The following is a 12,516-nucleotide window of genomic DNA, read 5'->3' as shown; positions in this document are numbered from 1 at the left end:
CGCCGCAGCTTAAACAGGAAGGCGCCCGCCGGCCCCCGGAATAAAAAAATAAAACAGCCGGTCACGGGGAAAGCAGGCCGCCCATCTCCAATATGTAGCAGCCACACAAATCCTATTTCCAGGAGCTATCGCCTATCCGCTAATATTAGCTCCAGTCTGCAGACTCGTAGCTTTATTTCCGTCGGTAGAAGAGTTGGGTCAAGTACTCCAGAAATTGCTAGCGTCTATTGGGCCGATCTTCATCCTCTTCCAGTCTCCTTCCCATCTTAAGGCGCTACCCGCCTCCGTAACCGATGAGTACACTGGGCTCGCATTCGGGAGGACGGAGGTTCAAATCCCCGTCCGGCAATCCAGTTTTAGGTTTTCTGTGATTTAGGGAAACCGCTTAAGGCAAATGCACGACCAATTTCCTTCCCCATCCTTTCCGAATCCGAACTTCTCCTCCGTCTCTAATGACCTAGCTGTCTAGATAAGTTAAACACTAACGTTCCTGCTTTCCATTTTTCCGTAATCCGAGGTCGCTAACGCACATCTGTGCAGTGCCGCTCGACTTCGATGTTAGGCGGTCGAATCCTGGTGCTGGACGAAAATTTCAGTCGCGAACTATTTCATATTCCAGGTAACCGCAGTTGTTGAAAGACATGATGTTAGGAAGAACTCCACTAACAGCTGGTAAAACTGTTGTTCATTAAAACACTAACCGGTTTCGCGGCTTAAAGGCGCATCAGCAGGTGCAACAACGTTAAAAGATCATAGGCATACCCATCGCATTTTGACTAGGACCGACGGGTATGCCCATGAAATTTTCACTGTCAGTATGTGGCCGGAAGCGGAGAAGAGGTGGCGCGGTGAAGTTCCTGATCTGTGCGCCAGTGTCCACGATTACATTCCAAAACACTCCGCTGAGTCTCATGAAGTGATGGTGTGTGACTGTTGATGCTGATCAATCCGTCGGCGTTAACCAAGAGGCGTAGGCATTGGCGGCACCCTCACTAACTCCCTTCTGTAGTTATAATTATATAACACAAACATAAAACTACACTACGCACTCATCCTTACAGTCACCTCTGCTCTACAACTACACAAACGACACAACTGTCACATACCCGCACGGAAAGGAGTCATTATATGCGGACGAAGAGCACCCTCTTCTGCAGGAGGCTGAACCTGCCTCGTGGGATATCCCAGCCAACAATGCCACATAACAAGTTTCATTTTTAAGGTGCTAGCTGAGGCAGTTATCAGATTTGGAACAAAAACTAAAAAAATTCGGCAACTGGAAAGGGAAAGGAACGTTTTGCCCACAACTTTGCGTCATCAGTCTTCTGACTGGTTTGATGCTGCCCTCCACGAATTACTCTCCTGTGCCAGCCTTTTCGTCTCAGAGTAGCACTTGCAACGTACGTCCTCAATTATTTTTTGGGGGTATCTCAATCTCTGTCTTCTTCTACAGTTGTTAATCTCTACATCTCCCTCTAGTACCATGGAAGTTATTCTTTGATGTCTTAACAGATGTTCTATCATCCTGTCAATTCTTCTCGTCAGTGTTTTCCATAAATTCCGTTCCTCTCCGACTCTGCGGAGAACCTCCTCATTCATTACCTTATCAGTCCAACTAATTTTAAACACTCTTCTGCAGTACCATATCTCAAATGCTTCGATTCTCTTCTTTTCAACTTTTCCCGTAGTCCATATCTCACTACCTGTGCTGTGCTCCTCAAATTAAGACCTATGTTTGATACTTGGCCACATTAGGCCAAACTAAACACGGAACACAAACTTCGATTACGGAAGGATGGGGAAATAAATCGACCATGACCTTTCAAAAGAATGATCCCGGCATTTGCGTGGGGTGATTTTGGGAAATCACGGGAAACCTATATCTGGATTGCCGGAAGCGGTCGGCAAATTTGATTTATGTAGTAAAAGCGACCTCCCCGTATTGATAGTGAACTCTTTATTGACTTATATGAAATGTGTTCGCAGTGTCGAATATGGACTGCTGTATAATGCGATGACGACAGTGAAAATTTGCGCTGGGTCGGGACTGGAACCCGTATTTCCCGCATATCGCGAGCAGTCGCTATAGCATTTGACTATGCGCACAAGACGACTCACAACCAGAATCAAACTTTCATCTGCCGGCCGGTGTGGCCGTGCGGTTCTAAGCGCTTCAGTTTGGAGCCGCGTGACCGCTACGGTCGTAGGTTCGAATCCTGCCTCGGGCATGGATGTGTGTGATGTCCTTAGGTTAATTAGGTCTAAGTAGTTCTAAGTTCTAGGGGACTGATGACCACAGATGTTAAGTCCCATAGTGCTCAGAGCCATTTTTTGAAACTTTCATCGGTCGTCAATCATGTGTCTGCAGCCTGTACATCCATTCTGTGTAATTTCATTGTCATCATCCCATCATACAGCTGATGGTAGTCCACATTAGCAACTACGGATACATTTAATAAATTTCACGAAGGCTGTTGCTGTCGCAGTGCCTGTTCCTTCATGTATGCACGTCAGAAAGAACATTACATCGGAATTCGGAGTAACACAGGAACAGTAGTATCATATCTTTACTGATTGATTGCAGGCGCGATCCAAGTGTGAGGATTATCATCACCGCCCCCAATCCCTCAAAAACAATTGATAGAAGAGTTTCTATTTTTACGTAATCAGTTTCCGGATTCTCAGCTAACTTTCGTAGTATAACTCCGAACTCCGGCCGTACAGACATCGGAAGACCCATCGGCACCGCCTCTACTTCTCCGTCAAGTATCTCCTCAGTTTTCGTCACAGGGGTTTAGTGCACCTCGGTCGCCAACAGCGTTCGACAGACCCGCACGGTCACCCATCCAAGTGCTAGCCAAGTCCAGAAGCGTTTAACTTCGCTGATCTGACGGGGACCGGTGTTACCACAGCGGCAAGGCTGTTGGCTTCGAAGAATCAAGCACATGAAAACTAAGGAGTATCGTAAATTGTAAGGAATTCTAGAAAGCTTTGTTTAACAACAGGTACTTTTCACTTACTTGAGGGTCTGCCCACGTGGATGATGTTAAGAGTCATTCCGGCCAAGTGAAGGCTGAAATTAACGGACTGACTGTTCGTGCTGTCAACGAAAAATCCAAAACAGTTCGTCAGTCGACAGGTAGAAGTGGTAAACCGTAGGAAAGATTTTCCACTCAAAAAAATAATCAACTCAAAGACAGATTTCTCAAACGTGGGCAGAAACATTCTTCGCCACATATGTATGGCATAGCCACACTCTGCGGACCTATGTTCACTATCGTAACGCCGGCCGGAGTGGCCGTGCGGTTCTAGGCGCTACAGTCTGGAACCGCGTGACCGCTACGATCGCAGGTTCGAATCCTGCCTCGGGCATGGATGCGTGTGATGTACTTAGGTTAGTTAGGTTTAAGTAGTTCTAAGTTCTAGGGGGCTGATGAGCTCAGATGTTAAGTCCCATAGTGCTTAGAGCCATTTCACTATCGTAACGCTTATGTTGGCTGCAGTCTTTGATGTTAAATTGTGTCATACAGTATGGGTCGTCTTCAGATCTACAAATCGATGTTAAAAAAAATTTAAATTGGTTATGAGTTACTTACGATAAGTGTATCAGCCAAGAATATAAAGCAAATAAAGTAGATGAAAAGTGAATGTTTCTTGTTATATAAAAACTGAAGTATTAACGTTATCTGAATGATGATATGATTGTGCAAATGGCAAGTGGCGCTCGCGTCGCGGAAAAATCTACGTCTATGCTGAAATGTACTTCTTTATCCTGGACGTTCATTACAGTATGGAAAGTAAGACAAACGGGATTTAAAATGTGAAAAGATTATACGTTTATGCAAAACCACTTGTAATTATTGTACTTAGAATGGTATGTCCTGTGGACTAATATCTTCAAATTGTTAAAAACTTAATTTGCAGGAAAGATTCCAAGGTCATACAGTAAAAGGAAAAATATATAGAAAAACGTAAATTAATGAATTTGCTGCAAAAAATATTGAGACAGTTAGCTTTGTAATAGATGTATCGTAGATTCCATGAAAATATAATAAAATTTGTGGTCTAGAGTTCGTGACTGTGTTGTTCAGACAACTGCTGTGTCATGTTCTTGTTCGTCGAATCTGGTCGTCTGTCGGGAGCAGTGAAGCCCCAGCATTGCTTGTGATGTACAAGGCATATGAAACTCTTAACAGCACTAACAATTAAGTGTACAAGTAAAGCCTGAAATGTTTGTGTACTAGAAAGAACGAACGAGGTAAAAGCAATATAAAAGCTGTATGAATACAGTAATGTCCAGTTCACTATGGAGATGGAAAAAGATAATGCATTGCAGTTCCTCGACGTTCTTGTTCACCGTAAACGAAATGGGTGCCTTGGCCACAGCGTCTACAGAAAACCCGCCCACACAGACCTGTACCTGCACGCCACCAGCCATCATCATCCAGCACAGAAGCGCACAGTATTACAAACATTGATGCATCGTGCAAGAGTTATATCAGACGACGATAACCTGCCCCACGAACTGAGACACCTACGCAAGGTTTTCAGGAATAACGGCTACAGCGCCCATCAAGTGAAAGAATTGATTTCTGGGAAATATCAGAATAAGACTACCGACGAAGAGCAGGAAAAGAAACTGGCTTTGCTGCTATTCTGTGGCTCTGTGTCGGGAAAGATAAGCCACCTGTTGAGAAGACACAAGATCAAATCAATCTTCAGGCCTCTAACGGAAATCCGTTAATTACTGAGACCAGTTAAAGACGCAGTAGGTCTCAGAACACCTGGAGTCTACGAAATACCTTGTGAGTGTAGCCAGAAGTACATCGGACAAATAGTGCGCACTGTGGAACAACGCAGGAAAGAACGTGAGAGGTATTATCGCCTACGCTATCGAGAGAAATCTGCGTTAGCTGAGTATGCGTTAGAAAACGGTCACCACATAAAATTTGACGATACGTCTGTCGTGGCTCGCAGTAACGGCTTCTGGGACAGTTTAATAAAGGAAGCTCTCGAAATAAAAATTACCGCAAACACCCTGAATAGAGACGGTGGCTTGCAGCTCAGCGCTGCGTGGGATCCAGCGATCGCGCGGTTGAAGAGGGCACATCGAACGTCGACTCAAAACATGCCCATATATGGCAATGTCACGGGCACCAGTGACGTCACAGCCGGCAGCTAGCGTATATAAGTGCGAATCAACAGGCCACTGGCAGTCATTCCACTTGACAATGGACAAGGAGTGCTTGGCCGAAAGCTCGTGTAGTTTTAAGCAATTGACGCGGTTGGAAACCCGAGAACATTTTATTCAATATAAAAGCTGTAGCACAAATAGGAAAAATTTAGTTAAGCAACTGGTAACGCATAGAGTACCTCTACACTTGCACTACCCGGCACATTGATACATATGGCAGAGGGTACTTACCATTATACTACATATCCAGAGTATGTGATCACCTTCAAGACTCCGTTTCCTCGATAGAACGGAATATGATGTCAATACATGAGAAGCGTAGCTCGTGACACTGCGCTGTCCTTTTTAAAGAAAAAGGGGCAGAAAAGGGGTAGATCATTTAATTTAGACGTAGGCTGTCAGTTTCATTTCCCTTCTTGTTGACGCAAATGGGAGCAGGTAGAGCGCCAGGAGTAGTGAGTGCGCTGGCATTTGGCAGTGTCTGCAGGAGGCCCGCCCAGCTGATCTTGTCCGAGGTCGGCGCCCGGCACCTGGCGCGGCGCGCTCAGCTGTTTGCTGCTGCGCCGAGCGCCCCGCAGGTAGCCCGCCGCACCTTCCGAGGTATTTTTGCTTCCCGTCGCCCGACCGCAGGTCCGCCAACCCTCAGAAGCCCGCTTAGCGACGCCGGCTGCCCGAGTTGAACGGTTCCCACCAAGGTCGGCGCGAAACTTAAATTTGGCAACTGACCCGCCCACATCGTAACCCGGCGGCGGGCCGGGGGCGTCTCCGCAGGGTGCCCCGCAAGTTCTGACCGGCGCAGGCTGTTTCACAACTGAAGCGTACACAAAGAGCGAACACCACTACAGTCAAACCATCTGTTTTACTTCAATAGTTGAGGTCCGTCTCGACCTACTAACCCAGTACGCAGAAGGATCCTCTCTAGTATTTTTAGTTTTCCGGTTAGTATCAGAAGGGACGCTGACAGACAGCCTGCGCAGCTATCAAGCTTCTGATAATGAGTTTTCGTATCTCTTCGTCGTTTGAAGTGCAAATATCTCTTCTTTGTCGTTACATTTTCAAAAGTATAGCGTATCTTTCGATTGGCACCGACCGAATATGACACGCTGTAATCATGTAAGAACGCCTCTTTGTTACTTAAATGTTGAAAAACTCAATGCAATTCTCAGGACAATATTGTGCAATGTGCACGGTTTATTTGGGCTGTTGTTGTTTATTTAACGTTCAGGAATGTGCGACTCTTAATTTCACACTTTTTCTACATACTGGCGTAGGTTAACATAAACTTCTACAGGAGTATGTTGAAGAATTCATATAGTGATGGTATAACGAAACAGAAGCATAATTTTCACAATACATTCAATATTTATTTGAATACATGGTGTAGAAGATACTGTGTATGGGTTAATCAAACGAAGTTAGCGGAAAATATAGAATTTACAAAAAGATATACATAGTCGTACAGTTGATGAACGCAACTGTTGGGCGTGACGACTAATTAACATTGTAGACTAGTTATCTCTTGAGTATTGTTTACTAACAGAAAATTACGTTTTATATCTATGATGTTTATACATAGTTACTTGCGACAACTATACCAAAAACGAATATCTAATACTTGCTCAGGCTAGCCTAGTATCCATCTCTAATGGCCTAAATGTCGACGGGTTGTTAAACTGTGACTGTCGTACTTTGTACTCCGCAGTGCATTTCATTTGTTGTCATGGAGATTTATTTGAGGCCGAAATCTGGAATAAAGGATAACCCGGACATTGGTTCAGCATGTGAAAAATATCAGGTGTTTGATGCGCGTATCATAACACAGTTTCTAAATGATACAACGGAGAAAAAGAGCGGAAAATGTGTCTGTCTGGCAGTTGTAAATAATGTTTCTGGGTAAATGAGCTGAATTACATAAAATAACAAGGCAAAATTTTTCAATATAAATTACAAAAATTTGGAAAAGCTATCGGATCAATATCAAAACAAAATAGTAATTTCATCTGTTACTGTATCACACTGTAAGAAATGGACGTCTGTGACAGATTTATAAGTATTATTTATCTGCTAAAAACACAGTGTTCCAGTTGCATTCTGGCCGCAACAACAGCGTAACGTATTCAAGTCAGAAATGCATCTGGAACGTCATGCAACAGGATGAGATTGCTGAACATCGAAAATAATGCATCAAAACCGCTGGCCATCAAAACAACCACACATCTGCCTGTCTTTAATCTCTGAAATAAGTTTCTGTCTACGCCGGGGGCAATTGCGAAACAGGATGACGATGCTCTCGTTTTGTACGACAGTGAATGATCCGCGACACACGTGGTCCTCTGTGAGTCAGTGCAGTGATACGGGCCCCCTGGTCGTTGACTCTGCAGGGAGTCAGTGCCAACGTGTGTGTGTGTGTGTGTGTGTGTGTGTGTGTGTGTGTGTGTGTGTGTGTGCGCGCGCGCTCTTGGCTGGGCTTCAGCGACCAAAGAGGCGCGCGGCAGAGTTGATGGCGTTCTCAGCTGTGGATGCAGCTATACAAACAATAGAAATCGTCTTTCTGTGGAGAATGAGTTCCGAGAATAATCATCCACAAATTGGATTCCTCAAAGCAGAAATAACTGCCTGTTATTATCCGCTGTTAATTTTTGTTTTCATCGTCGAGAGAGATGGTTGCAATTCGCAGAGTAGGCGGAAATTTGCGGCCATCGCTTCAGACATTGTTGTTGAGGAAAAACGCGATAAATTTCACATATACCGTCCAATATCTCTTGCGCACCTGATATTATATAACACGTACATCATGAATAGGTTGAGGCACTGTCTGACTTCCAAAACAATGAGTCTGACACTCATATTCGTTTTTGCTATCGTTATCGCAAGTAACTATGTATAAAGATCATAGATATAAAACGTAACTGTCTGTTAGTAAACAATACTCGAGAGATAGCAAATCTACAATGTAAACTAGTTGTCACGCCCAACAGTTGCGTTCATCAACTGTACGACTGTGTATATCTTTTAGTAAATTCTGTATTTTCCGCTAGCTTCGTTTGATTAACCCTTACACAGTGTCTGTTACATCATTATGCATATAAATATTGAATGTATTGTGAAAATTATGCTTCTCTTTCATTATACCATCACTATATGTATTCTTCAACAGACTCCTGAAGAAGTTTTGTTAACCTACGCCAGTATGTATTAAAAGTGTGAAATTAGGAATCGTACATTACTGCACGTTAAATAAACCACAACAATCCAAATGAACCGAGCAGATTTTACAAGATTGTCCTCGTATAGATTCGATGTTCAGCCAAATAGAAACTACTACTTTTGCTATTTGCTTAACAGATCTGAAAGTAAACAACGTCCTTTAGATGTGATAACGAACTTTTAAATTGATATTTAGACGTCGTATTTGATATTGTTACTTGTGTAATATTATCGATGAGAACGTGTGACAGACATTGATGTCGAAGTGGTAGTAAGGGCAGAATTTTCATACTATTAGTTTGCAGAAATATCTATTTTATATTCATGCCCCATAGGCCTGATACACGATGGAGGCAAGAGCGTTATTGCACTATCTGTATCAAATACAACTACTTTAAATTTGGGTTACTAGTTTTCCCGAAAACTACGGTGCATATCTTCCAGAGAATCTCATTTAACTTCCCTGAACATACCTCTGTACTCGCTGTATCAACCTGTTGTGCATCTTAGACATTTGGCTAATACTGCTTTGCTAAGCACTCCCAAACGCCTTAGAGCAATAATCAAAAGAAGGTCTCACTAGAGTCGTCTGTGCGGTTTCTTTAACAGATGTAGCGCAGATTTTCGGAATCTAATTCGCCTTCCCCCCACCACTGATTTCACGTCTTCATTTCACGTCGTACCTCTCCGTAGCAATATCGCAAGAGTTGTGACGAAGTCGAGAAGATTACCACGATTGTTTTAATGAATCTGCCGGGTTCTTCCTTTTGTTCGTGCGCACTACCTTGCATTAATTCACATTGGCAGAGAACACCAACTGGAAATATTATATTGAGGTTAAAGCTGACTTTTTTTCCATGTTTGCTTTCAAATAAATATGTTTTGCGAAAGGTTTGACCCTTGAGAAAACATAATTTTCATCTTTTTCACCCAAACATGTTTCGTTGAAGTTACGGCATCAAAGGGTTCATTTCATTTCCTTAATAGCATATACCGATGCTAATATGGTAGGCAGACGGCTACGTGAGCATCAGTATCTGTTGTTAAGAAAATGAAACGAACCCTCTGATGATTGTGAAACTTTTCCGAAACAAATGGGGGTGAAAAAGGAGAAATTTGTGTTTGCTCAAGGCAGGAGCCTGTTCGTAAACATATTTATAGAAATGCTGTCCTCTCTGATGATCGATGTTCTGCTTGAAAACATATATGACGTATGATTAGTTCGTGTTTCTTTCCACGCTCGGTAAGACTCGGATGTCATCGTTTCCAAGAGTTTCTCAAATGCTTCAAATGGCTCTAAGCGCTATGGGACTTAACATCTGAGGTCATCAGTCCCCTAGACTTAGAACTATATAAACCTAACTAACCTAAGGACACCACAGACAGCCCTGCCCGAGGATTCGAACCTGCGACCGTAGCAGCAGCGCGGTTCCGGACTGAAGCGCTTAGAACCGCTCGGTCACAGCGGCCGGCTCGAAGAGTGAGCACGTTGGTGTTGCACACTGCAGACTCCACTACTGTAGCTCGCCGCCGCCGCCGCGGCTTCTTCAGTGCGGCTTACCTTGTACAGCTGTTCGCGCGCCATGGCGCTGGTGGGCGCACCGCCGGCAGCTGCGCTGCGTGCGCCCTCGGCGGCAGCTGCTGCTGGCTGGTCGAGGCCCGCGTTCGTCGCGCGTGGCGGCCGGCGCGGCACTGTGCTGGCCAGAGCAGCTGGCAGCGGGCGCGTGCCCGCCGTTTCTTACCTGCTGCCCTCCACACCAGCGCACACCCCCTCCACCGAGCTCGGCACTCACTATAGAACGCGCCAGCCACGCGCTGGAGAGGGGCGTGTGTGTCTTCCGTCTGTCCCGGCCCCTGGCTTCCAGGCTCCACTGCGCGGCAAGCTCGCCATGCCGCCGCCGGACGTCCGCCGGCATTTAAACTTCCTCAGCCCTGGGGGCGAGTTCGTCTCGTGGAGGTGTGCCAACTTGTGCCGTGGAGCGCCAGCGACCGAGACTGCGGCTGACATCTGTTTACTTGCCGATCAGCTCTCCTCTGACGATGCCGCAGTCGAGGCGGGAAGGACGCAGGATATCCATATGTTACCTTCTCCGTTTCCTGTAAAGGGCAACGTTATTCGATAGTTCCGATTAGTCCAATGATGCTCTGCATAAAACATTATACATAATGCTAAAGGGAAGTCTTAGGAGAGATCCCTCTATTAAATTGTTGTTGTTGTTGTGGTGGTCTTCAGTCCTGAGACTGGTTTGATGCAGCTCTCCATGCTACTCTATCCTGTGCAAGCTTCTTCATCTCCCAGTACCTACTGCACCATACATCCTTCTGAATCTGCTTGGTGTATTCCTCTCTTGCTCTCCCTCTACGATTTTTACCCTCCATGCTGCCCTCCAGTAATAAATTGGTGATCCCTTGATGCCTCAGAACATGTCCTACCAACCGATCCCTTCTTCTAGTCAAGTTGTGCCACAAACTCCTCTTCTCCCCAGTTCTATTCAATACCTCCTCCTTAGTTATGTGATCTACCCATCTAATCTTCAGCATTCTTCTGTAGCACCACATTTCGAAAGTTTCTATTCTCTTCTTGTCTAAACTATTTATCGTCTATGTTTCACTTCCATACATGGCTACACTTCATACAAATACTTTCAGAAACGACTTCCTGACACTTAAATCTATACTCGATGTTAACAAATTTCTCTTCTTCAGAAACGCTTTCCTTGCCATTGCCAGTCTACATTTTATATCCTCTCTACTTCGACCGCCCGCATCTCGTGGTCGTGCGGTAGCGTTCTCGCTTCCCACGCCCGGGTTCCCGGGTTCGATTCCCGGCGGGGCCAGGGATTTTCTCTGCCTCGTGATGGCTGGGTGTTGTGTGATGTCCTTAGGTTAGTTAGGTTTAAGTAGTTCTAAGTTCTAGGGGACTGATGACCTAAGCTGTTAAGTCCCATAGTGCTCAGAGCCATTTGAACCATCTACTTCGACCATCATCAGTTATTTTGCTCCCCAAATAGCAAAACTCCTTTACTACTTTAAGTGTCTCATTTCCGAATCTAATTCCCGCAGCATCACCCGACTTAATTCGACTACATTCCATTATCCTCGTTTTGCTTTTGTTGATGTTCATCTTATACCCTCCTTTCAAGACACTGTCCATTCCGTTCAACTGCTCTTCCAAGTCCTTTACTGTCTCTGACAGAATTACAATGCCATCGGCGAACCTCAAAGTTTTTATTTCTTCTCCATGGATTTTAATACTTACTCCGAACTTTCCTATCGTTTCCTTTACTGCTTGCTCAATATACAGATTGAATAGCATCGGGGAGAGGCTACAACCATGTCTCACTCCCTTCCCAACCACTGCTTCCCTTTCATGTCCCTCGACTCTTATAACTGCCATCTGGTTTCTGTACAAATTGTTAATAGCCTTTCGCTCCCTGTATTTTACCCCTGCCACCTTTAGAATTTGAAAGAGAGTATTCCAGTCAACATTGTCAAAAGCTTTCTCTAAGTCTACAAATGCTAGAAACGTAGGTTTACCTTTCCTTAATCTTTCTTCTAAGATAAGTCACGTGTTCCAACGTTTCTACGGAATCCAAACTGATCTTCCCCGACGTCGGCTTCTACCAGTTTTTCCATTCGTCTGTAAAGAATTATTAAATTAGGAACAAATAATGTATCTAGGTAAAAAATTACACTGTATTTGGGTGTTATGATCGACGAAAGGTTTTCTTTTAGAGAACACATACGGATGACTTCCCATAAGGCAGAAAAATTATTACAGAAACTGGCTAGAATCAATACATTAGAATGTCGAATACCATTAAGATACATGAGAGTTACCACTGTCCGATTTTTGAATCCATCATATGTTTCGCAACCAGCACATGGGCTCATAAACTGAGCCTTGCGGTAAACAAGACTATTGTTCGCCGAAGGCAGAGAGGAGTGCTGCTTAGATGGTCAGGCGCCTTCAAAACTACATCACTGGATGCCCCGTCTGTGGTCCTGGGTGTTTTTCCTATCGACATAACTATTAAATACCGTGCCGCAGCATACTGGTTAAAGAATGGCAGTAGAGATCGGGTAAGAGTTATAACAGGAAGAGACATTCAAGA

General features: G+C 44.5%; 2 protein-coding genes across 2 annotated transcripts in view; one reads left to right on the top strand and one right to left on the bottom strand.

Moving 5' to 3' along the window:
- LOC124615324 (facilitated trehalose transporter Tret1-2 homolog) overlaps nt 1-9,994 on the bottom strand; it is a 387,232-nt gene extending 377,238 nt beyond the window's left edge. Inside the window, exon 1 of the mRNA XM_047143124.1 lies at nt 9,963-9,994. Coding sequence (XP_046999080.1) covers nt 9,963-9,986 — 24 coding nt within the window. The 5' untranslated portion in view covers nt 9,987-9,994. The remainder of the gene's footprint in view (nt 1-9,962) is intronic.
- The window catches only part of LOC124615325 (mediator of RNA polymerase II transcription subunit 20), a 587,946-nt gene that overhangs the window by 406,139 nt on the left and 169,291 nt on the right, over nt 1-12,516 (top strand). The window lies entirely within an intron of this gene.

This window comes from Schistocerca americana, chromosome 5, assembly GCF_021461395.2.
Source record: "Schistocerca americana isolate TAMUIC-IGC-003095 chromosome 5, iqSchAmer2.1, whole genome shotgun sequence".
NCBI lineage: Eukaryota > Metazoa > Arthropoda > Insecta > Orthoptera > Acrididae > Schistocerca > Schistocerca americana.
The sequence above is the reverse complement of the archived record's forward strand: the minus strand, read 5'-3'. Positions and strand labels throughout refer to the sequence as shown.